At 36.3% G+C, this 27,769-nt stretch overlaps 1 protein-coding gene across 1 annotated transcript in view; it reads left to right on the forward strand.

Moving 5' to 3' along the window:
• The window catches only part of CCDC132 (coiled-coil domain containing 132), a 121,419-nt gene extending 98,247 nt beyond the window's left edge, over positions 1-23,172 (forward strand). The window contains exons 23-28 of the mRNA XM_008572376.1: positions 10,156-10,304; positions 11,382-11,478; positions 12,542-12,700; positions 16,388-16,509; positions 18,361-18,550; positions 20,826-23,172. Of these exons, the coding sequence (XP_008570598.1) occupies positions 10,156-10,304; positions 11,382-11,478; positions 12,542-12,700; positions 16,388-16,509; positions 18,361-18,550; positions 20,826-20,945 (837 nt within the window). The 3' untranslated portion in view covers positions 20,946-23,172. The remainder of the gene's footprint in view (positions 1-10,155; positions 10,305-11,381; positions 11,479-12,541; positions 12,701-16,387; positions 16,510-18,360; positions 18,551-20,825) is intronic.
• Positions 23,173-27,769: the final 4,597 nt, after the last annotated feature.

Raw genomic sequence — 27,769 nt, forward strand, 5'->3', positions numbered from 1 at the left:
CATTAATGTCAGGCTTCTCTGAATTTTTCTTTATTCCTTCAACCTACCCCAAGCAAGCAATCATTTTCATCTTCTTTCTTAAGCTCTATATTATGTACATACTTGTGTTATTGAAGTTTTTATAAAGCAATGTAATCATTCATTCTTTTAAGAAATAATGAAATAATTGTTACATGCCAGACATTGTTACAGCTGAGAATTCATCAATGCATGGAAGAGATAATTACTGTCTTCTTGGAACTTGTATCTTATTGGAGCAGAAAGACAAGTAAACAAATATGTAGTGCAGAGTCAGATACTGATAAATGGTAAGAAGAAAATGAAGCAAATAGTGATAGGACAGTGATCTTTGAGCAGAGATGGCAATAAAGTGAGAGAGGCATGTGCTGATATCTTGGGTGAGCCATGTTTGGGTGTTCATCTCCCATATCATTTGTAAATTTTTTTTTTCCCAGCACATCATTTAAAAAAAAATATATATATATTCATAGCACTTACCGTGGCACATAGCATTTCTTCAATAAATGTTCATATAGTGGAAGAATAAACTCCAATTCCTGGGTTTCATGTTTTATGTCTCACCCTGGCTTGTTTTCATGGCTTTGATATCCATTTTCATAGTCAAAGTTCCTTGTTTGACCCAGCCTTTTTTTTTTTTTTTTTAAGTCTTTGTTTTGTAAAATCCAATGACTCTCGACACCATTGGCAGTTTTCTGTGTTTTCATTTTGATTCTCCTTGTTTGATGCTTAGTATAGCCTGTACTATCAGATCTTGTTCTCCAGATCTAAGCCCACACCTGAAGTTTTTCTTGTTTTTGTCTGAAAGCCTCAAGATTGATGGACCAAAATTCACCACTAGAGTCATTCACCTGGCATTTCTCTGTCATCTCCGCTACTTACTAGCTTAAGATTGTAAAACCACAGTTCCAGATTTGACCCTTAGGGTGTGGATTTATGCTTCAGGTTTTGCCACATGATGCATAATGAAATAGCATGACCAGCTAAACAGTGGGACCAAAGTAGCTATTCTTTGAGACAGAGTGCCACTCATCTACTTGGTAACAATGTATCTATGTCATCTGTCTGACTTCTGTTATCATTAGATAAGTTTTTTTCCTGAACTGGTATAGTTGTCAAATTTGGAGATATATTTTCAAAAAACCAACTCCACTTTCCCTCCGCCAATAAATAAATAGATAGATCCGTCTGTTTCTTTTTCTATGGCACCTTATCTTTTACAGATATCTTTTCTTTAAATACTTATCCTTCCATTTCTGAAATCAAAAGACTGCATATTGGATGAGAAGACCATGTAAGCAGTCATTCCTCCTTCACTATGTAAGGAGCACTGCCCATTGACAAGGTTGCTGTAGTGTCCTTATTCTTCTGGAGGATAACACTCCATGCAATACAGTAGAAGTTTTCCTGAATTTTTCCATTAGTTTTCCATGTTTTTTATGTGTTGAACTATTACTCATACTGATGAGCATTGTTTTATTATGTTAGAAAATGTATTTGTCATTTATTAGACCTTGATCTTAGGGTTTTTTTTTTTTTTTTACGCTGGTATATTAATTTTCTTCACTTCATTAATTTGCCTCTACATTGGCAGAGAACATTAATTGATTTCTTGCTATTCAATATATTCTTTGGCTATTAAAATAATTTATAGCCTAATAAATCTGGAAACAACTATGTGGAAGTAATATTTTTCCTTATATTGCTTTTCCAAGTCAGTTAAAATCTTCACAAACACTTCTTTTTGGTAATTTTATTTTCTCCATATATATTCTATAATTTTTAAGCTGTAAAAGGCAAAATGGGGGCCGGCCCCGTGGCGCACTCGGGAGAGTGCGGCGCAGGGAGCGCAGTGATGCTCCCGCCGTGGGTTCAGATCCTATATAGGAATGGCTGGTGCGCTCACTGGCTGAGCATGTTGTGGGCGACACCACACCAAGGGTTGCGATCCCCTTACCGGTCACGAAAAAGACAAAAGAAAAAAAAAAAAAAAAGGCAAAATGGAATCATTGTGGTCTTAAAAATGCCACCTGAAATAATTTATCATATAAATTTAGTGTGAACTGAGAAAATTTGTTTGACACATCAAAAAAAGTCTAATAAAAGAGCTGTAAAAGAGGAAAAGTAGGAAAAGAAACTGGTATAGATGATAATGGGACCAGAAATTTGAATTTTTAGTTATCCATTTGATGATGCTAACTAAATTGTTTGCTTTAAGACCTTTGGTCAACTTTCTCTCTTTGATAATAAAAATGTAATGAATTTGAACAGGAAAGTATGAATTGTCTTTGTAGTCGTAAATTAGTAGCAGGAAAGGCTAAAACTGTGAATTTCACTGTGAGAATAAAGATCGATTAACGTTGCATTTTTAAAAGTCTTTAATGGGTTATATCCTTTAATTATTATACTGGCGTAAACTGTAACACTGACCCAGTTTAGTAGCATTTCCATTTAAGTGCACAATAAGTACATACCATTTATTTAAGTCAGCTTGACATTTTTGTGGCTCTCTTGCTGTCTTCAAGCATATTTCCCTAAGTGTAAACACAGAACTTTTAGCCTTTAAGCAGATGATTACCATAATTTTTATGCCTAAAATTCCAGTGTTAACCGGGAGCAAAGGAAGGCATCCTCATGAAAACCTTTTGGGGGGGGGGGAGGGGCACAGTTTCAGTGATCTCTGAAAGAATGTTTTTTTGTGAGAGAACTCTGTAAAGGGGAACTCAACTCATTTGTGTTGGAGGTACGAGGGAGGTAGGAAAATGCTTTGGTCCCTCCCGTTATTCCAGAGATAGACTGCACTTCTCTCAGGCCATGTCTTTTCTCTCTTTGCATTTCATCCCCTCCTAGCACCACCTCCCTGTTCTAGCCCAGATTAACTAATTAGTAGCTAAAGTCAAAGAAACTTTTAGTTTTATAAATATGTTGTATATATGGTGATATTATAAAAGAAGGAAATTTGAAAGTAACTGTTATTGTAAGTTTGTGATATTTGTGGTGACCCTTGAGATATTTTGAGTCTGAGATTGTACAATATTGTCAGGAAGTTCATTTCAGATTTAATTATAAACTATCTTTAAAGCAGGAGTGTTTGAGGGCCGGCCCGTGGCTCACTCGGGAGAGTGCGGTGCTGATAACACCAAGACCCTGGGTTCGGATCCCACATAGGGATGGCCGGTTGCTCACTGGGTGAGCGTGGTGTTGACAACACCAAGTCAAGGGTTAAGATCCCCTTACTGGTCATCTTTTAAAAAAAAAAAAAAGCAGGAGTGTTTGAGGGCCGGCCCGTGGCTCACTCGGGAGAGTGCGGTGCTGATAACACCAAGACCCTGGGTTCGGATCCCACATAGGGATGGCCGGTTGCTCACTGGGTGAGCGTGGTGTTGACAACACCAAGTCAAGGGTTAAGATCCCCTTACTGGTCATCTTTTAAAAAAAAAAAAAAGCAGGAGTGTTTGATGCTTAGGTATTGTTATACTATTAGAGTATAATACTCCAGATTTCTAATCATAAAACCATAGAAGGAAGCTTATCTGTGCTCATTTAACCTGTACAGTATTTATACATAACTAGTAACTACTAGGTATGCTTCGCTTGAACTTCTCCAGCATTAGGGAACTTATAACCACCCAAAGCAGCCCTTCCTGCCTTACAGTCTGCCTGATAGAATGTGCTTTGTTAGGATGTAGCAAAATCTGCCTCTCTGGAACTGTTTTCTGGTATTGCTATTTCTATCCTATTGGGGCCACTTAGGTTAGTTTAGCCATTTTTCCCAAGTGAGCCATCTCTTCCCCCAATTCCTTTATTAGTTGTTAATGCTTCAAAATTTCAGGTATCCTCATCATTCTTTGACTTGTTATGAGATAGATATTTACAACTCTGAACTAAGAAGAAAATACAGAGTGCTATAAAAGGTGTTGGAAGTAGACAGAAGGCAGGAGCTATGTGATGAGGGTGCAGGACAGGGGATACAAGATAGTTGGGTGGTCTTTATTATTAATTTGTTCAACAAATACATGTTACATGCCTAGGCACCTCTGATGGTAACTCTAGTGGGAGGAGGCAGATAAGGAATAAATGAATATCTAATTTAGTGTCAGATTGTGTTGAGAGCTGTGAAGAACTAGGTAAGAGGGATAGAAAGAAGAAAGAAAATGTGTTAGTCCTTCTCTGTTGTTTATAACAAAATACTTGAAACTGGGTAATTTATAAAGAAATAAAATTTATTCCTTACAGTTTCAGACGCTGGGAAGTCCAGAGTCCAGGGAACACATCTGATGAAGGCCTAGTTGGTGGGTGGTAACTCTTCTCAACAATGCAGAATGTCACATGGCAAATGGCTTGAGCAGGAGAGAAACTAATCTCCTCACTTGCTCTGCTTTCAAAGCCATCAGAATCATACCGATTTCTTCATAAATGTATCAATCCATTCATAAGAGTACAGTCCTCACAATCTTATCACATCTTAAGGGTCCTATCTTTCAGTTACCATAATAGGATTTCCCACCCTTAACACTGAAGATTAATACATGAACCTTTGAGGGACACAATTAAACCCATAGCAGAAAGGGTACAATTTTATTTGGGTAATCAGAGAAGATCCCTCTAAGAAGGTAACATTGAAACTGATCTCAGAAGGAAATAGGGGAGTGAGACACCTGAATGAGAAGTCGTTTATTTAACAAACATTTACCGAGTGCCTGTTTATCAAACACTTTGTATATGATGCCAGGCACCATTCTAGGAGTCAGGGATACAATTATTGGGTGGGGGTGGGGGCAACCAAAGAAAACTCCCTACCCATGTGGTGCTTATTTTCTAGTAGGGAGAGAGAATTTTATGTTGAAGGAATAGGAAATGCAGAGGCCCTGAGGTGGGAGCCTCAGGAGTAGCAAAGAGGCCAGTGTAACTGGAATGGAGTAAGGAAGAGTATCATTGATAGATGAAACCAGAGAAGTAGCCAAGGCTTGGATTATGCAAGGCTTTTACTCTGAGGAAAATGAGAAGCCACTGAAGAGCTTCAAGCAGAAGAGTTAACATGATCTGGCTTAATTATTTAAAAGATAATTATTTTGGCTGCTATGTGTAATAGTTTAGGAGAAGGATGAGGTGGCTCATACTGAGATGTTAGTGCAAGAAGTAGTGAGATATGGTCAGATTATGGATCTGTTTTGAATGTAGACCTATCAAGATGTGTCGATGTATTAGAAGTGGGGTATAGAACTGAGAAGAGTGAAGGGTGACACCCAACTTCTAGAGAATGGAGGTGCCATTATTGGAGATAGAGAAGACTTTTAGGAGGAACCCATTTGAGGAGGACACCATGAGCAGTTTCAGATATTAAATGCACTGAAGGTTAGAGAGAGGTCAGGACAAGGTATGTAAATTTTGTTGTTATTGGCATGTGGATGGGATTTAAAACTGGGTCTGGATGAAATCGTGTAGGGATTAGACCGAAATCACGTAGGGAGGGCATTCTAGTGTTTAAAGGTCAGGGAGAGGAGGACAAAGTAGCAAAGGAGACTAACAAGTGGCCAGTGAAATAGGAGAAAAACCAGGATGATGTGGTGTTCTGGAAACTAAGTCAAGAAAGTTTTTCACGATCAGCCATGTAGGATGCTGCAGATCGGTTTTGTTCTCATCACAAAGGAATGATAAATCTTTGTGATGATGAATATGCTAATTACCCTGATTAGTTCATCACACATTTTATACATGTATTTGAAATATAACTCTGTACCGTATAAATATGTACAATCAATACAAGTCAATTAAAAGATAAATAAATAAGTTAGTGGAGAAGTAGAATTAAAAGATAATACAAATCTTTCCATGAACTTTTTGTTTGTTTGCTGCTGGCTGATAAGGGGATCTGAACCCTTGACCTTGGTGATATCAGCACCATGCCCTCCCAAGTGAGCCACCAGCCAACCCTTCCATGAACTTTTTGAAGTACCCTTGCATAATGGATATTCAGGATTGACTGCTACTGAATTTTGCTGTATGGAGGTTGTTGGGGACTTTGATAAGTGTTTTTTGGAGTGGGGCACACAAAAGTCTAGTTGGAATGGATTTGAAAGACCAGGAGAGGGGAGGAAATGAAAACTGTTATCATTATTATTTTTATCATTTTCATCAGTTAGACCAATTGAGGACCTGCTAATGCCAGCAGGCATGCCAAGGTCTTGAGATGCAAAGATGATAAAAGTGGTCTGCATCCTCCAAGAAGTCTCAGGAGGTAGGGGAGTCAGGAAACAACAGATAATAAAGCGCACTTTATGCCGTAGAAAAAAAACATGTATCTGCATGCATGCATTTAGATACAGTCGTCCCTTGACATCTGTGGGGGCTTGGTTCCAGGACCCTTGCGGATGCCAAAATCTGTGGATGCTCAACTCAGTGTTACAAAATGGTGTAGCATTTACATATAACCTACACGCATCCTCCTGTATACTTTTAAATCATCTCTAGGTTACTTATAATACCTAATACAATGTAAATGCTATGTAAATAGTTGTTATACTGTATTGTTTAAGGAGTAATGACAAGAAAAAAAGTCTGTATATGTTCAGTACAGATGCAGTTTTTTAAAAAAAAATATTTTCTGTCTGTGGTTTGTTGAATTCACAAATGCAGAACCCATGGATTGAGAAGGTTGACTGTAATAGGAACACATGTAAGATACTAATTCTTCTTGGGAGACTGAGAAAGTATAGAAAGGTCACCACCTCAGATGGTACATGAGCTCAGATTTTAAAAAGTGAGGAGGCAAGCAAGAGCTTGGCAGACCAGGGGAAGAGAGCTGGTAAGACAGGAGTCTCAGGAGAACAGGTACAGCAAGTAGTCCAGTGTGGCTAGACCTAAGGGGCAAGGAACAACAGCTTGAAATGAGGTTGGCAAGGTAGCTGGTGTCAGCAGTAAGAGAGTAATATCATGATAACACATTTAGACTTTGATCTACTGTAAGGAAGAGATCAAGGCTTCTAATACCAGGGAGAGGTATGATCACATCTCTATTTTAGAAAGGTCACATTGATATTATAGTAAAGTAAGCTAGATAACTTTGTGGAATCTAGAGCAGAAACAGAAAAAGGTAGAGACAGAGCCCTGTAGTCAGGGGCTTTTAGAATAGTCCAGTCAAGACTGTTCAGGGCCCTGGGGCCTGGCTGAATAGTGACATCAGGAAGGAACAGGAGAGGTGTCTGTTTAGGCATGTTTTAGTGATTGATTGGATGTGGGAGATGAGGAGGAGGGGCAGTCATGCATGACTGCAAGGTTTCCCACTTGGATATATTACATAACCACCAGAATTAAATAGCACAGGCAACCAATTGGTATCAAACAGTACCTAATTTTGTGAATTATTATTATTTGCTGGAGTAAGGTTATTTCCTGTTTAGTAGAGGGAAATAAATAATGGAGATGTGAAATTGATTAACTTGCATAGTTCCATGATCCTGATTCTCCCTAGAGGAAGCTCAGTTATTCCCAAAATAACTTTTAAGTGCTAATTGAGTAATTAGAGATTGAAAGGAGACATATCTTTAGGAGAAGATAAGAAATGAAAAAGAACTAAAGAAGAATAAAGCCATTTTCTAACTTGAAAGGTTTTATAAATTTTATAAATTTATAAAAGTAAATTATTCCCAGAGTCTTGTCTTTGATGTCTCTTTTATTCATATGGAAAATGTTGGAGATTTGTGACTATATAGTTACTTTAAAAAGTAATCTAGATTTATATTTCATACACTTTTAGATTTGTTTACATTCAATTTTTGTGGTAGAATTTTCTTTGAGGGTCTTTTAAAGCTATTAGTTATATTTGCATTTAAACATTTAGTTTTGCTGTCTACTCATATGTTCTCACCTTTAGACTCTAATGGAGATAACCGTTTAATGTTTTTCCTACTGAAAGTACTGCATAAACTGCAGAGGTTATATCAAATAGTGTTTAGCATCTCTTCTAGCTCTGTCATTCGATGATTCAATCAAAACTGAAAACTTTTTACTAAAAGATTGGGTGAGGGCAGGAATTAATCTGTATTTAGGCAAACTTAAAAAAATGTAACAGTACTTTTGTACTAGGAGCTATTGTATAATTTACATAGCATTTTTTTCTCTTAATTCTTTTGTTTTGTAAATTTCTCTTCTGAATTTTTTTCAAAATGTAGTAAATGAAGTTTTTTGCCATGTCAGTATTGGAAAGCCCTGTACTTAAATTAAAATTATAATGTTCATTTCTGATTCAACTTAATTGCCATTAAAAATATATTTGGTTGTAAAAGTTCTTCATGGCTTCACACGATGAAATGACTTTAAGATGATAATGCCATTAGCATTTTTAGGAGTCATTCATTGAAAACTAAAATAACTTTTTACAATAATATTATGATATTATTATTATTTATATTATCATTATTTACAGTGCAGTTGTGATGGATGTCACTACCTTGACCTCTTTCCTCTCTTTCCCCCCAAAAACAATAATTAAACTCTCTCTGACATTAAATATAGCAACTACTTAAATAACTGATGTGATGGTATAAATATTCTAAACAGCAATCTTTCATCTTTGCTTTACAAAGGGAAGCTTGTTCACCTAAATGTATCTTTATTGAACTGTTTGGAATGACTGCTAACTCTATAACTGCAGTCTTCTGCTTCTCTATCAGCTGCTTCAAGTAGCTGATGTAGCACCTGTTAGGTAAGATCTCCTCAAGACATTCCCCTGCTCCCCACAAAAAAAGATGGCCAGGGTGCCAATAGTTCAAGTGTTTTTTTGGATTTTTTTTTTTTTTACTGTTTCGTAAGAGCTCAGTAAAAGTAAGAGTTATTTGCCATGTGTTGAGCATATGTTAGAAATTCTTCTTGTGCCAGTCTCTTTGTTTATAATATGGAATATATTTCTATGAAGTCCATAAATGTACATAACTCTTTTTCTAGGCACTGCTTTCCTGGCATCAGAACATCTGGAAAGTTAAATTAGTAATGAGAAGATTGCTAGTGAGCAAGGCATCAGATAAAAGTCAAACTGAGAGATTTAAAGTCTGATGAGTTTTCCCGACCTCAAATTAGACTGCATCACCCCTGTTGACAACATGGTTTACCTGAATCAGTGGTTCTCTTCTGGACAATGCTCAGGAGCCCAGTATTCCCTCCTCTCTGGGTGTCCCTTTCCTTTCTTCGCATTGATCATCTTCCTTCTCATAATAGTCTATCTCCAGACCTATACAAAAAGCTGGTTCTGTTTCAGTTCATAACTACATTCTAGTCCTGCCTTCTTGAGATTATACTAGGGTTACTTTGATTAAGATTTGGGTGTTATGTTAATCCGTTTTGTGTTGCTATAACAAAAATACCTGAGACTGGGTAATTTATAAGGAAAAGAGGTTTATTTGGCTTAAGATTCCGGGGCACCTGCATCTGGTATGGGCCTAGGGCTGCTTCTACTCATGGTGGAAAGTGGCAGCAGTCAGCAGGGACATGATCACATGGCGAGAGGAAGCAGGAGAGAGAGAGAGAGAGGAGGTGCCAGGATCCTTTAAACAATCAGGTCTCGCAGGAACTAATAGAGCGAGAACTCACTCATTAATCCCCCCTCCCTCAGGGAGAGCATTAATCCATTCATGAGGGATCCACCCCCATGACTCAATCAGTTTCCAACACTGCCACACTGGGGATCAAACTTCCACATGAGTTTTGGTGGGGACAACACATCCAAACTCCATCAGGTGTGAAAACCATAATTTTGGATTTTACCAGCTGGATTCCCAAGGGGCAGTCTCATTTCCCTCACAAGTTCTTGAGGGGCATCTCACTATTGTCTCTATGAAACATCTGTCAATTCATAAAGATTCCTTGTTGGCAGACTTCAGGTCATGCACAGATTGTAGCATATAGAGTTGGATGATATTAGACAGGATCATTTTTACTTAGTATTAAAAGGAAAATCCCAATAGTTACAAAACAAAAGCAGGAAAAACAACAACAACAACAACAAAAAACCCCCAAAACTGAAACTAAGTATGTGCCTAAGAGTATTTTAATTGTAGTTGTAGTTTTGTCAAAATCATGTGGTTTGTTACTTTTGGACTTGCTATTATAGGTTGTGTGTGTACTTGTGTGTTATATTTTCAGGAAGTTTCAGCCGATCCTACTGCCACACTTACAGCAGCAGAAGAAAGAAAGGAGAAGGTACCAAGCCCACACCTCAGTCACCTAGTGGTTTTGACATCTGGGGATACATTGTACGGGTTGGCAGAAAGAGTGGTAGCCACAGAATCCTTGTAAGTTGTTAAGAACAGTTGCTTTGTCATTACATACTTAGAAACGTTATACAAGTAAGCATTGTATAATTAGACTTCTAGCTACATTCATCTATCACTTCTAAATATCACTTATGTATTTCTGAGAAGGATATCCTAACATCATTTACCAATCGATTTTTAAAACTCCGTGGTTGGCTTTCAGTTATATAAAGGGAAGGAAGGAAATCTTTCAAGTTTTGACCTTTAGCAACATGATCCTTGCTTTAAGTAAAACTTTTTTTAAAAGTTTTAGTATATAGTTGTTCTTTATATTTTCCTTTTGATGACTGATGAGTCTGGAAAAACTGTAGTTACATTGTCAGTTTAGTGTTGAATATAGTTGACCCTTGATGTCAGCAAAAATGCTTCCTGACCTTTATAAATCCCCAAATTTGTTAATACAATTAAGGCATATCATTTCCTCCACAAAATGTAGTCCCATATAAGAGTTTTTGCATACATAACAAAAAGTTGAAAAACAGTATTCAGTTGCAGTGCATCTGCAGGCAGTAGTCCAGGCTCATTCACCAGCCAAATGACTTCCATTGCTGTACACCAGCCTCCTGCACCTGTGGTTCATTTGTATGTCTCAGCCAAGCTACAGTTTGCTGCATGTATGAACGTTTGGGATACTCTGGAAAGTGTTAAATGTTGAATCTGTGAATTCAGGAGTCTATTGTGAATAATTGAATAGGATCTTTAAAAGAAATCCTTTAAAAAATACTGTTGTATTCTTTTTTCAATTGTCTGTGTTATCTGTGCTCATATCTTACATTCAAAGCAGCATAACTCTGCACATTATGGTAACCTGATCAGCTCCTTTGAAGTTACTCTTCTTTCACCTCTACTTCTATTCAGTGATAAGCTTAGCATTAATTATTGTGTCGATTGTAAATGAACGTGTCAAGTGGTATTATGAGAGTGCGCTAAAGTGGAAAATAATTTTAATTGTTAAAGTTTTACTCAGAGATCTCAAAAGATTGCTTATAAAAAACTGTTGACAGGCTGTAAGTCCAGTATGGTTTGTTTACACAGCGGGTTATTTATTCCCTTTAGGGTATTCTTGGCTGAACAATTTGAGTTCCTTCAGCCACATCTGGATGCTGTGATGCCTGCAGTCAAAAAGCCCTTTCTTCAGCAGTTTTATTCTCAGGTCAGAGCTGGTCTTAATTATCGTTTCAACTGTGAGCAAGATATCATTTCAACTGTCACAGATTATTTAGGTTTTTTTTACTAGAGGTCAGTCTCTAAACCCCAGGAGAGGTAGATCGAATATTCATTTATTCACTCATGAATTCCTGTTAAAATAAATACTTATTGAGCACCTTCTATACCTTTTAGTCCAGTGAGAGAGTGCGCCAAGTAAAAGTATATTTATAGTAAGGCATGATGAGTGCTATGATAAGGGGAAAGGGCAATGACAGTGTTGAACCCAGACTGGAGGAGGAGAGGAGTTGTGGTTGGGAGAAGCTTGTCTGGCAAGGCTGCCTGGAGGGAGTGATATTTAAACTGGACCAGCCAGGCAGAGAGGGGGAGCTGGGGATATATTTCAGACTAAGCAAATGGCATATATGAAGACCAGAAGGTGAGAGAGAGCATGGTGCAAATGAGCAGCTGAGGAAAACCCAGCTTGTCAGAGCTGGGAAGAGGGCTGGCGACGAGAAAGCGGGTGGAGTGTAAGCAGGAGAGCCACATCATACAAAGCACCCTTGGCCAGGAGCTTTATCCCAAGGGCACTGGGAAGCTGCTGGAAGGTTTGGAACAGGTGAGCAGCATGGTCAGGTGTGTGTTTTAGAAAGAATTCTTTGGGGGCAGAAGAATTGACTTTCGATGAGATGCCTAGAGACAGGGAGACCAGTTTGAAGGCTGTTACAGAACTGCAGGTGAGAAATGATGGAATCCTGAGGTAGGGTGGTGGGGATGGAAATGGAGAGAAGGAGAAGAATTTGAGAAATATTGGTTAGTCTCCATGAAAAGCTGTAAGTCTTTTATAGTTGTAGTGTCAATGGCCTCAAGTTTATTGAATTTCTCTTTTGTCTCCTTTTAGTAAGTAAGCCCTTTTGCCTCCTAGTTAAAATATTTTCATAATTTAAATCTCCAAGTGTATGGTGTTTTCCTTTCATATATGATGTATATGAGAAATGGGCAAAATAGTCCTTATAAAGTGTGATACTTTTAGAAAATAACTGTTTTCATTTATGTGAAATTTATTTCAGACAGTCTCAACTGCCAGTGAACTACGCAAACCAATTTACTGGATTGTAGCTGGAAAAGCCATTGATTATGAACAGATGCTGCTTCTAATGGCTAATGTGAAATGGGATGTAAAAGAAATTATGTCACAGCACAACATATATGTAGATGCACTGTTAAAGGTGAGTACTCTGGAAAACACTTTTGCTAAAGATCATTCCACTAAGAGAAATGTTCCTTTATTGCAATGACTCTAAAGTAGTGAGTTACGACCACACTTCTAGCATTGTGGTGTTAAAGTCCCTGAATTGGAATAGGCTTGCTTTCTGAATTTTATGTCCTTTTAGATCTAAGAATACTTTGTAGAGTTTTTGTTTTTGCTTACTAATTTTCCATTTTGAGTTAGAGTTTGATTATTGTATGTCATGGCTGACCTTCATATTATGTAATCTCAATAGTCATGACTCTAATGACAAGAAGCTATTTCTGTTTAATAAAAAGTTATTTCTGTGGTTTAGTGTGTATATTCATTAGCAAGAGACGATATTCCTGATTATTTCAAGTTGTTTTTTTTCTAGAAGTTACATTACTTTTGCAATGTGTCAGGCAAACACCTCTTTGTGTTTATTAACCTGCATTTATAAATTTCCTGGAAAGAATTGTAGTTTTTTTCCATTTATGCATGAATAGATATTCATAGATCTCCTAACATGTCTCATGCACTGATAGAAGTGCTGGCAAAATAGTTGTGAATTAAAGAACTTACATGCCCTCAAGGAATTTCCATGCCAGTGTGGAGATAGCCTTAAACATAAATAATTGAGGTGTAATGTCAAGCGATGAATAATGCTGTGGAAAAACAAACAAACAACAAGCCAGGTGGAGAGAGAGAGAGAGAGAGAGAGAGAGAGAGAGAGAGAGAGAGAGAGAGAGAGAGATAGGATGTGGGTCATGTGGGAGAGGAAAACCATTTGTTTATTGTGGTCAGAGAGGACTCTGATAAAGTGAGAAGGTGAAGGGAGTAGGGCAATGAGCCATGTGGCTGTCGGAGGTGAGGAAAGTGTCTGAGAAGATTCAAGAAGCTTTCAGAAAAATTTTGCTTTTCATTTTTGTCAATGAAAAGAAAATTGGCCTTTTTAAACTCCTGACTTTTATCTCATTTACACAGTCATTCTTACCTGCTTAACAAGGCAGTCAATAATAGCCTGGAGCACCTGAGAACCCATAAACAAAGCCTTACATTAAAACAGATAGCGAGCGGAGTAGCAGAGTTCTTCTAGTGTGCTGACTCCTAGCAACTCTATGGTACCCTTCTGGAGGGCTGGGTTGGAGACTATGAAGCTGTCCTCAGACTCAAGGGTGTCATGATCAGTAAGCAACGTCTGGGAGCTTCTGTAGAGATGTAAGGAGTGAATGACAGCAAGGATGCTCTGTATTTGTCACCCTGGAATTCGAAGATCAATGACCATGAAAAATAATCAAAGGAAGAACTTTGGTGTCTAGAGCACCCAGGAGATTTCAATTGCAAATTTTCATTTGGAATGTAAAAGATCAATGTAGTTTATAAATAATGACACCCTCCTCCCCCATTTTAAACAATTCTGTTTTTGAAAAGTTGATTTTATTTTTTATGACATACTTAGTCCATACGAGCTGCTGTAACAAAATACTACAGACTGAGTAGCTTATAAACAACAAATAGTTAATTTCTCACAGTTCTGGAGGCTGGGAAGTCCAAGGTTAAGGCTCAGGGAGATTCAGTGTTTGGTAGGGGGCCTAATGTCTCACAAATGTTACCTTCTTGCCGTTTCCTTACGTAGTGAAAGGGGCAAGACAGCTTTCTGGGGCCTCTTTTATAAGGGTACCAATCCCATTTGTGAGGGCTGTGTCCTCATGACCTAATCACCTCCCCAAAGGCTTCATCTCCCATCACCATCACCCTGGGAGTTAGGATTACAGCATACGAATTTTGGGGGAACACAGACATTTAGACCACAGCACATTCTAACCAAGGTGCTCATAGGGATGTAAGGAAAAAGATTTCTGTACTCAGCAAATATACATACTAGAAGGAGTTTACTTATGTTATCTTAATTCTAAGAAACATAAATATTATAAGAAAGAACCAATGTTATTCATATTATCAATCTGAACCCAATTTTTAGCAGCTTAAGGCCTTCCTTAAGCATAAAGGTTAATTATCTGTGATAACTTTTGTTCCTTTTATTACTTTTCCAAGCCTAAGTAAGCATTTAGGTGAAAGCAGCCTGGTTTTGTTGTTCCAAAAGAATCATAAGCAAAATGAAATGATTTTATTATTCATTTAATAATAAGCATTCTTGAACATTGAATTTAACAGTAAGTAGAATGCTGTTTGGTACAGTAAGCATATAGCTTTATTTTAAAAATAAAATGTTAATGAAAAGTGTTAAATTTTGATTCTTGAAATCCAAAGCAGTTTACTGTAGCGAATGTGTAAATAAATACGAGGTACTTGAAAAAGTTCATGGAAAAACAGAATAAAAGATAATGTGAATCTTTCCAAGAACTTTTGAAGTACCCTGTACAGTAGCAAACACTACTGCTCTGCTAGATCTATGAAATGAAACAATAAATGAAGAGCAATTATTTATTTTACTTTGATTTTCAAAGGTAAGCTTAGTGAATTGACGATCCACTTTTTAAAAAACAGTTAAAAGCAATGAAGTGTTAAAAAGAAATCAGCAAGAAAAATTGTGATTTAGGAAGCAGCGAAAGAGCAAAGGATAACACAGTTATTATGTGGTATTACCAGCTGGACTGGTAATATTCAGGTTAGATTTTTTTTCTCCTGTGTGTTGTTGGAAAATTTGAACACACCTTAGTCTTTTTTTCTTTTTTTGGTATGGAGATCTGATTCCATGGCCGTGGTGTTATAAGGCTGTTCTCTAACCAACTGAGCTGACTGGCTGGCCCCACCCTTCAGTCTTGACTTCTAAATATTGTGTAGCTTCCTATTTGGGAAACTAAAGAAAAATGTCATTTTAAGTTTTCTTAAGTTTATTTGAAATATATTGCCAAGGAAGGTCAATGGCATTTACTTTTATAAATGAATATATTTAGATGATAATAGTCCAAAGAGACCAGAAACACTTTTATTGAAGAGTGAACGATCTGCTGCTTTCATTTAATTTTTTGGAGTTTTCTAAATTAGTTATGTGTAGTTTTATTTTTAGTATAATCATAAAAGTTAATAAAGACTAAAAATGTTCAGTTTTTCTGTAGGTAATAGAAAATATTGTTTTGTTTTTTTCCTTTGTACTAAAAATTTGCAGCTATAAACATGACTTCTGAATCATTTGGTATATAATAATTTATTTACTTCCAAAAAATGTTTAGGAAAGAGAATAATTTATCATATTGCTCTCTAAAGAGTATAGCCATAAATTACAAAAGTTAAATCTGAGTTGAAAGCTTCTAAAACATTTTTTTAGAACTGCGTTTCTTGAAGATATTTTTAAAGCCAAATCAGGTTATTCAGCTCTTTTAATCTATATTGACAATCACAGAAAATTTTGAGATGTAGAAACATTTTGACATTAACTTTGTTTAATGAGTTAATGACACATTTCTTTAGAGATGAAATGTAGTGTACTCTGTACTTTAACATAACCTATTCAAAGTGGGGTGTGTGTGTGTGTGTGTGTGTGTGTGTGTGTATGTGTTTAAACCTTCACACTAAGTGCAAATTCTCTTTGGCATTGTCACTTTTTCTTTTACTTGGTTTGGTTTTGAGTCTTTCTAAAAAAATGCTTTTTTACCACATTCATGGGAAAGCATTCTGTCATTAGAGTGATATTCACCAACAACCACAATTTTTGTCTTCTTAGGAATTTGAGCAGTTTAACAGGAGGTTAAATGAAGTTTCTAAGAGAGTTCGGATACCGTTGCCTGTGTCTAACATACTTTGGGAACATTGTATACGATTGGCTAATAGAACCATTGTGGAAGGGTAAGTTCTTCATGAAAGCATCATCTGCTTCTTAAATGGTAAATTATAATATATGAATAACATTGTATGTTGTTACCAATAAATGGAGAGAATAAGTAGAGATAATGATAAATAGACAAGTTTAAAATATAATTAGAGAAGAAACCTTAAACCCTACTGTGCCTATCTCTGTCTATGCATTCTTTTCTTGCTGGTGAAATAGAACCAGGTAGTAGATCATGAGTGAGGAATGTAGAATCTAATGGTGATCTGAAAGTTAAACTAATAATAGTTATTATTACCTAATAACGAAATTATGATGATGATGATGATACCTAATATCTATCGAGCACTGTGTATCATTTACTGAACCAAACATTTCACAGGATTATATCACCAAGTCCTTTCATAAATTCTCTTTGACAGTTACTATTATTCTCTCTGTTTTATCAACAAGAAAACATGGGCTCAGGAAGCCAAGGCTTAAACCGGTTAAATAACTTGTCGAAGTTCACATAGTTTTTAAAGGCAGAGAAGGTGTAAGAACTCCTGATTTTCTGATGGCAAAGTCCTCATAACTCCTATATTAGCATTCATCATCATCATCATATTATTATTATTATTATTGAAAATGGTATAAATCTTTCATGTTTTGAGTTTACAGATGTATCAGTAGTAATTTTCTCACTTACTCAGAGACCATGCTTACCTGCTCATAACATCTAGAACACAAGTAAGAATCAGTAATACATTTAAAGTATCCCTGAAAAGCAAACAGCTGTTTCAGAGACCATGCACAATGATCTAGAATTGCATGTCAATTGAATTTTTACACTATAACTTATCTGATTTCTCTTTAATTCTCACTTGTTATCAAAAAGAACGTATTAGAAAATTGGAAGGGTGTGGTGACAAGCTGACAATAGTCTTGGCACTCTGTATTGAAACCAACAACACACCAGCAGTGCTGTAAATCATAAAATGGCTCTATGTCAACAATCATGACTGAAAGTATTTGTAATAAATTTGTTTAATAAACTAGAAAAGTGGATAATATATGTTAGATTTCTGTATAAAGCACTTCTTATTGTTTTTTTAAAAAAGTCTTGGTCACTTTAAATAAAATAAGCTTTAATTTTCTTGCAAATTTCCTTAGGGGAAGTACCTCATTCCCTAAAGTTGAATTTTCCACGTTCTGTGTGACTGATTGAAGGAATGAGAAACTGATTTACAAGTAATAGGATGTTGTACTGTTAGGGTTAATATATTCATTCTTATTACTAGTCCACCATAAAACACAGTGTTTCAGTAGTGTGGGGTGTCAGAAGAAGTCTGTAAACTGTTTTATTTTGGAAAATATGTATATACTTTCTATGCTTATATGCTTACACATTGCTTTGATTTGCCAAGTGTTCAGAAAATTATTGCATTTGTTTCCTTTGCATTGAATAGTTACAATATTAAACAATTTTATAAATTAAGATTACTTTGGATTATTCAAAACTTAATTTTATAAATAACTGTTGGCAGCCGATTAACTAGAATACCAGCTTAACTTTCTTACAGATAATTATGTTAATTGGGTACAGATAGACCAACAAACAACCTTGAAGTTTTTCAGTCTCTCTGCTTTGCAGTTGAGAAAACTGAGACCCAGATAGGTAACATGATTTTTTTTTTTAACCAGATAGGTAAAATGACAGAACATGAACACAACCTAGTCCTTCTGACTCAAGGCTCACGTGCTGTAATTCCTGTAACTGTCTCATTTCTCGAGGATCTGTCCAAATGTGGGTTATAAAAAGTTCAATCCCCTAAAGATTTCTTTTTCTAACCATCCCATTATGTATTTTTTATCATTGTGTATCTTAGATATGCCAATGTCAAGAAATGCAGTAATGAAGGTCGTGCCTTGATGCAATTGGATTTTCAACAGTTTTTAATGAAACTTGAAAAACTAACAGACATTAGACCCATTCCTGATAAAGAATTTGTGGAAACCTATATTAAAGCCTACTACCTAACTGAGAATGACATGGAACGCTGGATCAAGGAGCACAGGGTGAGAGCTGGAAAACATTTAATTAAGTTTTTTCTTTTCCTTTGTGATGTTCTTGTCTGGTATATTAAATTCAAAATCTTGAGAGTGAAATATAAAGAAACACTTGTTTTTTTAACATAAACTACTTAGTTCAGTTCATTACCATATTCAGACTGTATCTGCGCAGTGCCCTTTGCCTAATCAAATCTTTGTGAGCCGTTGGTGAACTGTTATAGTAATTATCTAGAAATATAGCCAAAGTCAGAATGTTAGCTGTGTTTTTTCAGAGCTGTATTGTAGGAAAGGCTGAAGTTGTTTAACATCAAGATAACTTGAATACACTAACATTAAAATGATTCATAAGCTATAGTCTCTTATATATCTTAAACTTTATACTCCTCAACAATGAAATGGTTAACGTTCTATACGCACTGGCATGCATTAGTAATGATTGACAACATCAATATTTAAATGGCTAAGTTTAACCAGCATCCTACATTAGATTTTAAATTTAATATAGATTTGATTATTTTTCTTTTGTATGGATGTATAAATAAATAGAGAAAAATACTATTGTTATTTAGGGTGCTGAATTTTTGACACAGTTTAACTCAACATATGTCACCTGAGCATGTTTAGTATACGTGGCTTGTCTGTACGATTGTTTTATCATTTGTCTAGATGGGTAGTATGTTAAGATGGATTTAATGAAAATATGGGAAGTGTTAAAGTCATCACCAAATCTTGTTGCTTTAATAACTCTAATGTTTGTATTTACTTTGGCTATAAACATCATGGGTGAAAGCTAAGTACAATTTTATTTCATTTGGGTAAGGAAATGAGGAATTATTCATATTTACTTTATCAGGCTTGGTCTTTTTTTTCCAACACACTAAAAAGACAAAACGAACATTAGCCTGGAACATTAGCCTGAGTTTTGTGAAAATGGGCCCCATTGAAGATCAATTTCAAACCTTTGGAAGCAAGTAGAAATGTATGTGTTATTTTCAATGATTTTGATAAGTAAGCCAGAACTGAGAAAAATTTCACCATGTTTACCTCCACTGACATTTTGAGAACCAAAATGCAAAACCCAGATACAGATGGACTGCTAGAATCCATTCAGTGAAGTATGCTGTAAACCCTTCAGGATTGGTTCTGAGGAAGGGATTTGAGTAAAAAGTGGCCATGGAGAAAAAGCACAGCACTTAAATATCCATTATTTGATGGAGGAATGATGCCCATTTTTGGATTCCCTCTTTTAATATAGAAGACTGAAATTTTTTTGCTCTGTATTTTGGAGGAACTTTAATTGATTGATTTTCTCTTATTTGGTTATGTTTTTGCAGCAATAGCAGGGACTCTGTTGTATCTTCCAGGGAAACTCCCCACTATGATGAGTCCAGTGCTCGATGATGATGGCTATTCACTGAGTACTGACTGTTTAAATGCAGTTATTTACCAGGTGGTGAGAAGTGCTCTCAGAGGTCAGATACACAAACTAAGCAGTTTGCTGAGTTCTTAAAGTGAACTCTGTGTCATATTTTGAAATTGCACTATCTTTAGTTGTTACCTTCAATAAAGACAAGTTTTCTTATTAGATTATAGTACACAACTCCCTCTGAGCTCTTGCTATTCAACATCTAGAACCAAATCAATATGCAAATATTTCTATGAATCCCTGTTCATTCTCAGCAACTCATTGTCTGAAATCCAGGAACCGGAGAAAGACTTGGGTAGTGAAAAATACTTATAGTCTTAATTTTTTTATGAGCTTACCAATGACAATATGAGGGCTTAAAAAACAGTGACTTTCTGATCCTTCTTACCTTATTCATTTATTTTATCTTAGAAGAGTTGTTCTGTTAGTGGAGATTTTTTTTAACTAAAGTGTTTACAAATGTAGAATGGCAGAAAAATAATCAGTAGCATTTTTAAGGTTTGAAATGTCAGTGTATTTTGGTAACTCAATAACAGAGACTATCACAGAAACAAGCAGAAAGTGTGTGATCTTTAAAGTAATAAAAAACAAGCATGTCTGATTACCTTGACATATTAAGACAGATTCTGTTTCTTCCTGTTTGAAATGTACACTACAGGATCCTTATTTCCTAATGTTACAGTTCAGTGAATAATTTGTCTTCCATTTCTGAACTATAGTTTCTATTGTTTTTTTACTGGTCTGTAGTGCTATGTAACCACACACTGACACTCAAATATCTGCCTGTTCTTTTGTTGTGTTGATCAAATACATATCTTTAAGTGTACTAAATTTGGACCTTCCTTCTTTGAGCAGGAATATTCAACAAAGCAGCTGACCAATCTGGTGAATGTTTGCCTGGGATCTCATATCAATAAGAAAGCAAGACAAAAACTTCTAGCAGCAATAGATGATATAGACAGACCTAAAAGATAATGAATACAGTTCTTTTTCCTCAATGGCATTGATCTTCACTGAACATATATGACATGAAAGCCAATTTTTCGTGCACTTCTGAACCATTATTTGCTAAGAAAACTTTGTGCATGTTCGCTCCACCTGGAAAGTAGAAAACATCCAAGTGTGTGTGGTGTTTTCAAATGACTTTTATATGCTCTGGTCTCTTCTCTTTGACTTTTGGTCTCTTTTGCTGTAATCTTTTCCTGAAATGATATTATTGCCTCATAACTATTGTTAAGTGACTACAATGATACATTTTAAAGAAGAATGTACCATAAGTATATAATTAGAATGAACAATGACTTAATATATCTATGAGCAGTTTATGGAGAATGGATGTATATTGTCATGTTTTTACCCTCTGAACTTTGTTCTTAATAAGTATAATATGAGAGGGTTAATGTACAGTATCTCCTAATTATGAGCACTGCATGAGAATTAAAAAGTACATGTAAATAAAATAGTTGAAAGATCAGTATGTTTTCTGTGTTTTAAAATGTGAACATTTATGTCAGGGTTAATTTGGTTATAACAAAGTGATCATAAATGATGAAATTTAATATACTCTAGTACATTCAGCCTATGTGAGACTGCATTTTGATACTTTTACATGGTAGGCAGATATCAGGAAACTAATTCAATTTTTTAGCATGTTCTAGTTTTATTTTATATCTTGAAACTAATGGAGAAAAGTCATTTCATTGAGTATACCTTTTCGGTGCCTGGCTAGCACACAGAATGGTGATTGTGGGATTTTCTCTTATTTTCTTTATAAAATACAGGATGTTTTTTATACAAGTTTTGTTCTCTTTGAATTCCACTTTTGTCTTAGGATGGCAAAACCTGGGTTGACTCAGGAAAGAGCTTTCTGTTAGTCAAGCATAAGTATAAGGTCATATGTTTGCTTTTCTTAAATATCTGCTTTACAACACAGATGTAAAATAATATGGTTTAGCCAATGACGAACTTTGGAACCCAGTTTATTAGTCTTTACTAACTATGTACTGTTCCTCTAAACTTTGCTTTGAAGCTAGGTATCTTCTCCAGTATATGTGACATGAAAATCCATTTCCCATGCACTCTGGCCAGCTGTCTAATAGGGAATTTTGTGTGTGTTGTTTGTGTTAGAGAGTGGAAGACATATAAGCTTGTGTGGTGATAGTCCTGTGATTACTGTGCTTGATCTGTGACATCAGCAGCTTGAGGAATCCTGAGGAATCACACGAGAAACAGGGCTTGTGTTCTGTGAGACTACTGGCAGCTGAAGTGCTGAAGTGGAGGTCTCAGGGTGGCATGTGATTAGGCATGGAGGTGATAAGGAGATGATTGCCACTCAGTGTCCATCAGTCCCAGCGGGTGTCCAGACTAGCACAGTCTAATGTGGAGCACTTTTAGAATATGTTTATGTGTGGGCGTTGGTGTGTGTGTGTCTGTGTGATTTTTTCCATATTCAGCCTCTCACTTCACTGTCTATTTAAAACTTTCCTCTTGTAAAAAGGCCTGAGTTTGGTGCCATTATGATCTGCTTGTGGCACTAGATTGTGTACTTGTAAAGTGGATTGTGCCTGTAGCCATCAGTAATATGTAGCCCCTTGAGGAATACAAACATGAAATAAGCTTGGTCTTTGTGTTTAAATGGCATATTCATTTGGGCACATAAAGAGCTAATCAACCTTACTTATTTCTCAATTGATTAGGAGTTGCTTTTTCTTTTTTTTTTTTCCCCGTGGATTTTATAGTTGGTTTCCTTTAATTTCTACTTTAGTTAGGTCTAGATAATATGAACAGCAATTACCTGCCTGGTAACGCCTGGTGTTTTCCAGGGTAATAGGAATTGATAGAAAAGAATTACTTAATCTTGTTAAAGACTTAGTCATGCACTCTGACAGACCTTTTAACCTACCCTACCTTTGCTTTTTCCATCTTCAAAATAAAAATGGTAAATCTCTTCAGTGCTTTTTGAAGAAGATTTTTGGGTTTTGTTGTCGTTTTGCTTTAAAAGGTAGCTTAGTAAGTGCTAACATCAAAGCAGGAGATTTGAATCATGAAATTACCTAATAACAAGAGAGTTACTAGACATTTCTCAAATATATTATGCACTGATATTGAATTATGACCATTTAACAATTTGTGAAACTAATTTTAAGATAAATGGAATTGAAACACTGAGAATGTAAATGGAATTATACATGTTCCAAAAACTACCATAGTTACCAAAAATTTCTTTTTGAGTCTTAAGTTTTCCTTAACTTTCACATTTTATTTGCGGGTATTTTAAAGAGTTCAAGATTTTAAGTTAATATGGGAGCACAGTAAGTTAGTATGATTAGTAGAATGATTACTTCTACAAATATATTCTCTTATATTAAGAAATGCTAGAGAGATACATAACAATTCAAATAAAGTAGTTTGCTTCAGTTTATAAAAACCTACTAAGATCTTGTAAGTTCACTTTAAGTAATAAACTCACTTATAAAAAGAAATAAAATTTCCCTTGAAGCTAGGATCATATGGTATTTTATATCTTGAAGCAGAATTTCCTTTGAAAATTTCTGTTTAGCTGAGTGCTAAAGTGAAACTTTAAGTTAGATTAAATAGCGTTCTCTGTATCCACTCACTGAAAAGTAGTTATAAAAAAAAGGCTTATAATTCAGTTTGAAAGCATAGTTATCTTTTGTAATGAAAAATAGGATCCGAAGATGAATACAAGTTGGGCTAAAAGCAAATAGAAGTAGTACAGGAATATGCACACACATTTTTTTTTCCTTTGGAGTAATTTTCATACAGACTTAGTGGTTAAGAAAATGTCATTTAGCTCTTGACAATAATTAGTGACAGGAGAATTAATACTCCAGTGTAATCTTCGTAAATGTTACAAAGACTGGTGCAGCTTTCTACAGATTTTTTTCTTGTGCAAAATATTTGCTCAATTCCTCTTCACAAAGTTTTCAAGGCTGTTAAAAAGTTTAATCTGCACAACTCTCATTAGAACAAAACTATATCAGATTTATACATGAGAATCCTTAACTGGTTCAAAATGAATGGAGGAGAGTAGTTCATTAGCTTTGATATACATTTCTTGATTGGAACATCCTTTTATGAATACAGGGATCTTTAGAAAGTTCATGAAAGTGTGTATTATGAAGAATATGCATGGATCGCAAAAATTTTTTGCACCAAAATAAACTTGTACTGACTTGTTAAAACATATCTGAAAAGGATCTAGTTTGAGGCACTAACAAGGATAAAACATCAATTTGAAAAGAGCCCCTATCAGAGCAACATGAATTCTGCTAAAATTGACATAAGAACAAACATCAAATTGATAGTGAAGCTTGGATGGAAGAATAGTAAAATCATTGATGCTTTATGAAAAGTTTATGGAGTCAAAACCCCAAAGAAATCAACAGTTTACAAAGGATGACTTGTTTTAAGAAGGGACAAGATGATGTTGATGATGAAGCCCACAGCAGCAGACCATCCACATCAATTTTCAAGGGAAAAATTCATCTTGTTTGTGCCCTAATTGAAAAGGACCAAACAGTAGTTACCACCATAGACATCTCAACTGGTTCAGCTTGTACAATTCTGACTGAAAAATTGCAGTTGAGCAAACTTTTTGCTCGGTGGGTGAAAAATTGCAGTGGAGAAAACTTTTTGCTTAATGGGTGCCAACACTGATGCACCCAGATCAGCTGCAGACAAGAGCAAAGTTTTCGTGGAAATTTTAAACAAGTGGGATTAAGATCCTGAAGCATTTCTTTGAAGAGTTGTAATAGGAGATGAAACATGGCTTTACCAGTATGATCCTGAAGACAAAGCACAATCAAAGCAACGGCTACTGCATTAGTCTGTTTCTGTTACGTATAACAAAATACTCAGAAGTGGGTGATTTATTTGCATACAGTTTCAGAGGCTAGGAAGTCCAAAGTCCAGGGAACATATCTTGGTGGTGGTTTCAGTGTCAGCAGGGTATCTACACTGTGAACATGGCATAGCAGAGAGAGAGACTAACCCCATTCATTCTCTCTATAAAGCCCACCAAACCATACTCCTGACCACCATTATTAATCCATTGACTACGGCATGGTTCTACAATGTAATCACCTCTTCGAGGCCCCACCTTTCAGTTACTATCATAGGATTTCCTACCTTCTTAACACTATCACAGTGGGGGTCAAGTTTGGGGGGACACGCAATCCAAGGAAGCTACCAAGAAGTGGGAGTGGTCCAGTTCAAAGCAGACTGGTCAAAAGCAAAGGTCATGGCAACAGTTTTTTGGGATGCTCAGGAATTTTGCTTGTTGACTTTCTGGAGGGCCAAAGAACAATAACATCTGCTTATTATGAGAATGTTTTGAGAAAGTTAGCTGCGGTTTTAGCAGAAAAATGGGAAAGCTTCAGCAGAGAGTCTTTCTCTACCACAACAATGATCCTAGTCATTTTTCTCATCAAACGAGATCAATTTTGCGAGAGTTTTGATGGGAAATCATTAGGCATCCACCTTACAGTCCTCATTTGGCTCCTCCTGACTTCTTTTTGTTTTCTAATCTTAAAAAATCTTTAAAGGGCACCAATTTTTCTTCAATTAATAACGTAAAAATGCCTGCATTGACATGGTTAAATTCCTCAGTTCTTACGGGGTGGGCTAAATGGCTGGTACCATTGCTTACAAAAGTGTCTTGAAGTTGAGAGAGCTTATGTTAAGAAATAAAGGTTTTGTTTTTTTTAATCTTTTAATTCCATTTTTCCATGAACTTTTTGAAGTTTCCCTGTATTGCTAAGTATACGTGGATCACTTTTTCCAACTTGAAAACAAAACCATAGCTGAGTATTCTCTTTCACTTAGAAGGATCCCTGTGCGGTTTTGGTACTTTGTTGATATGATTAATTTAGAATATTTTTGGTTTGAGTTTTGTTTTTGATAAAGAATCATTTTTGTAAGTTACTTTAGATATTACTTTTTGATTTCAAGACTGAGAAGACTTGGGCCTGCTGAGGATTTCCAAATTTGCCCTTTAAGTAGTTTTTTACAATGAGCTGAGCCTTTCTATCCAGAAAAGATTTTTTCTTGATCAACAATCTTTATTTTGTTGTTTCTTTCCAATCTCTGGTCTCTTTATTCTGCCTATCAGTAATCAAAAGGGTTTCTGTTTTAAAGAAAAGACATTTCTATACTGTGGGCACTTGTACTCAGCTACAGCAAACAGCAAACATGCTAACTTTGGTCTTAAAGGCAAGGGATTTTGTAGTTGGGGTTTCCATTTTGACTGAGCTCAGTTCCAGAGCCTGCACTAAAGTGTAATTACACCATCAGGTAACCATTGGAAGACAACTTTTGCTTACTACCTGTTGTCTACCTGTACTTATTTCTGTTATCTCTGCTTCCTAATCATAATTTTACCTTAAAGAATCCAACCAAAATGCTATTCTTTCCATGAGACTTAACCTTCTCAGTGATAGGTGCTGTGGAGAAAAATCGATCAGCAATGGTGGTGGTCATGGTGGTAATACAATCTTAACAAGGGTGATTGCAGAAGGCCTTACCTGGTAGGAAGTGAGGAGGCTAGTCACACAGACATCTGGAGTAGAGTGCTGCAGGCTGAGGGGATGGTGAGCACAAAGGCCCTAGGGTGGAGGCTGCCTTCCAGAGAGCAGGAGGGAGGCCAGTGTGCCTGGCACAGTCAGCAGAAGAGAGTAAGAGTGGAAAGGACGTGGCAGGAGGGGTCACACAGAGTGAAGGCCTGTGGACCATGGAAAGGACTTTGGATTTTACTTTCAGATGGAAAGGATTTGGAGGGCTGTGACCAGAGTGGCAACCTGGTTTGTAACCTGAGGTTTCATCCAAATCACTACATAATTGAAAAAAGGTCATGGGGGGACAATGACCAAAGCAAAGAGACAAAGCAGGAAGCTAATGCAGTAAACCATGAGAGGCATGATGGTGGCTAGGACCGCAGTAGTATTGGTGGGTACGGCGAGATATGGTTGATTCTGAACATATTTTGATAGTAGAGACCATATGATTTGTTGTTTGATGTGATGTTTGAGAAAAGAGAAATTAAGACTGGCTTAAAACTTTTGCTTGAGGAAATAGAAGGCTTTGGGGAGACTGGGTTGGTGAAAAAGATGAAGAAAACAGTCTTTGGCCAGTCCGAGTGCAGTATTGTTTACAAATAATTGATCACATCCAGTTACAGATTTCTCTGTGCCTTCTCCACTCCCACTGCTCCATTAACTAGCCTTAAATTTTTTTTAAAAAAAGTTATGGGTAGGGGAGTTTGAGATACCTTGAAATATACAGTTGGAGTTATAGAAGAGGCAGCTGCCCTCACAAGGTACGGTTCAGAGAAGAGTCAGGGCTGAGGATGTAAATGTGGGAGTCTCAGAATGTAACAAAGCCAAGATTTCTTTAGGAGGCAGAAAAATACATCAGCCATGAATATTAATGAGTCTTGGCATGCAAGTTGGGTCCCTTCAGAGTTGCCATCTGACTTGCAATAAGGCTCAGGAAAAATTCCACATCACACCAAAGGAATTAAGGAATATGATTTCTTGGGGAAATTTATAAGCCTGGGACAGAAAAAAAAAAAAAAAAAAGAGAAGGCACCACCTCTCACTCTCTTGCCATTGTCACCAGGAGAGGCAATACAGGACCAGGGTACTGTACTGGCGGGAGGGTTTTCTAGAGAAAATATGAGAGTAACTTGCCACCCAGGGATCTACCTGGGTGGGGCCTTTGGACATTGTAACTCCTTCGGCTGGGAGGAGGAAGCTGTCAATCCTGCGAGAGGATGCGTT

Source organism: Galeopterus variegatus, unplaced genomic scaffold (assembly GCF_000696425.1).
Source record: "Galeopterus variegatus unplaced genomic scaffold, G_variegatus-3.0.2 Scaffold46, whole genome shotgun sequence".
NCBI classification, from domain to species: Eukaryota; Metazoa; Chordata; class Mammalia; order Dermoptera; family Cynocephalidae; genus Galeopterus; species Galeopterus variegatus.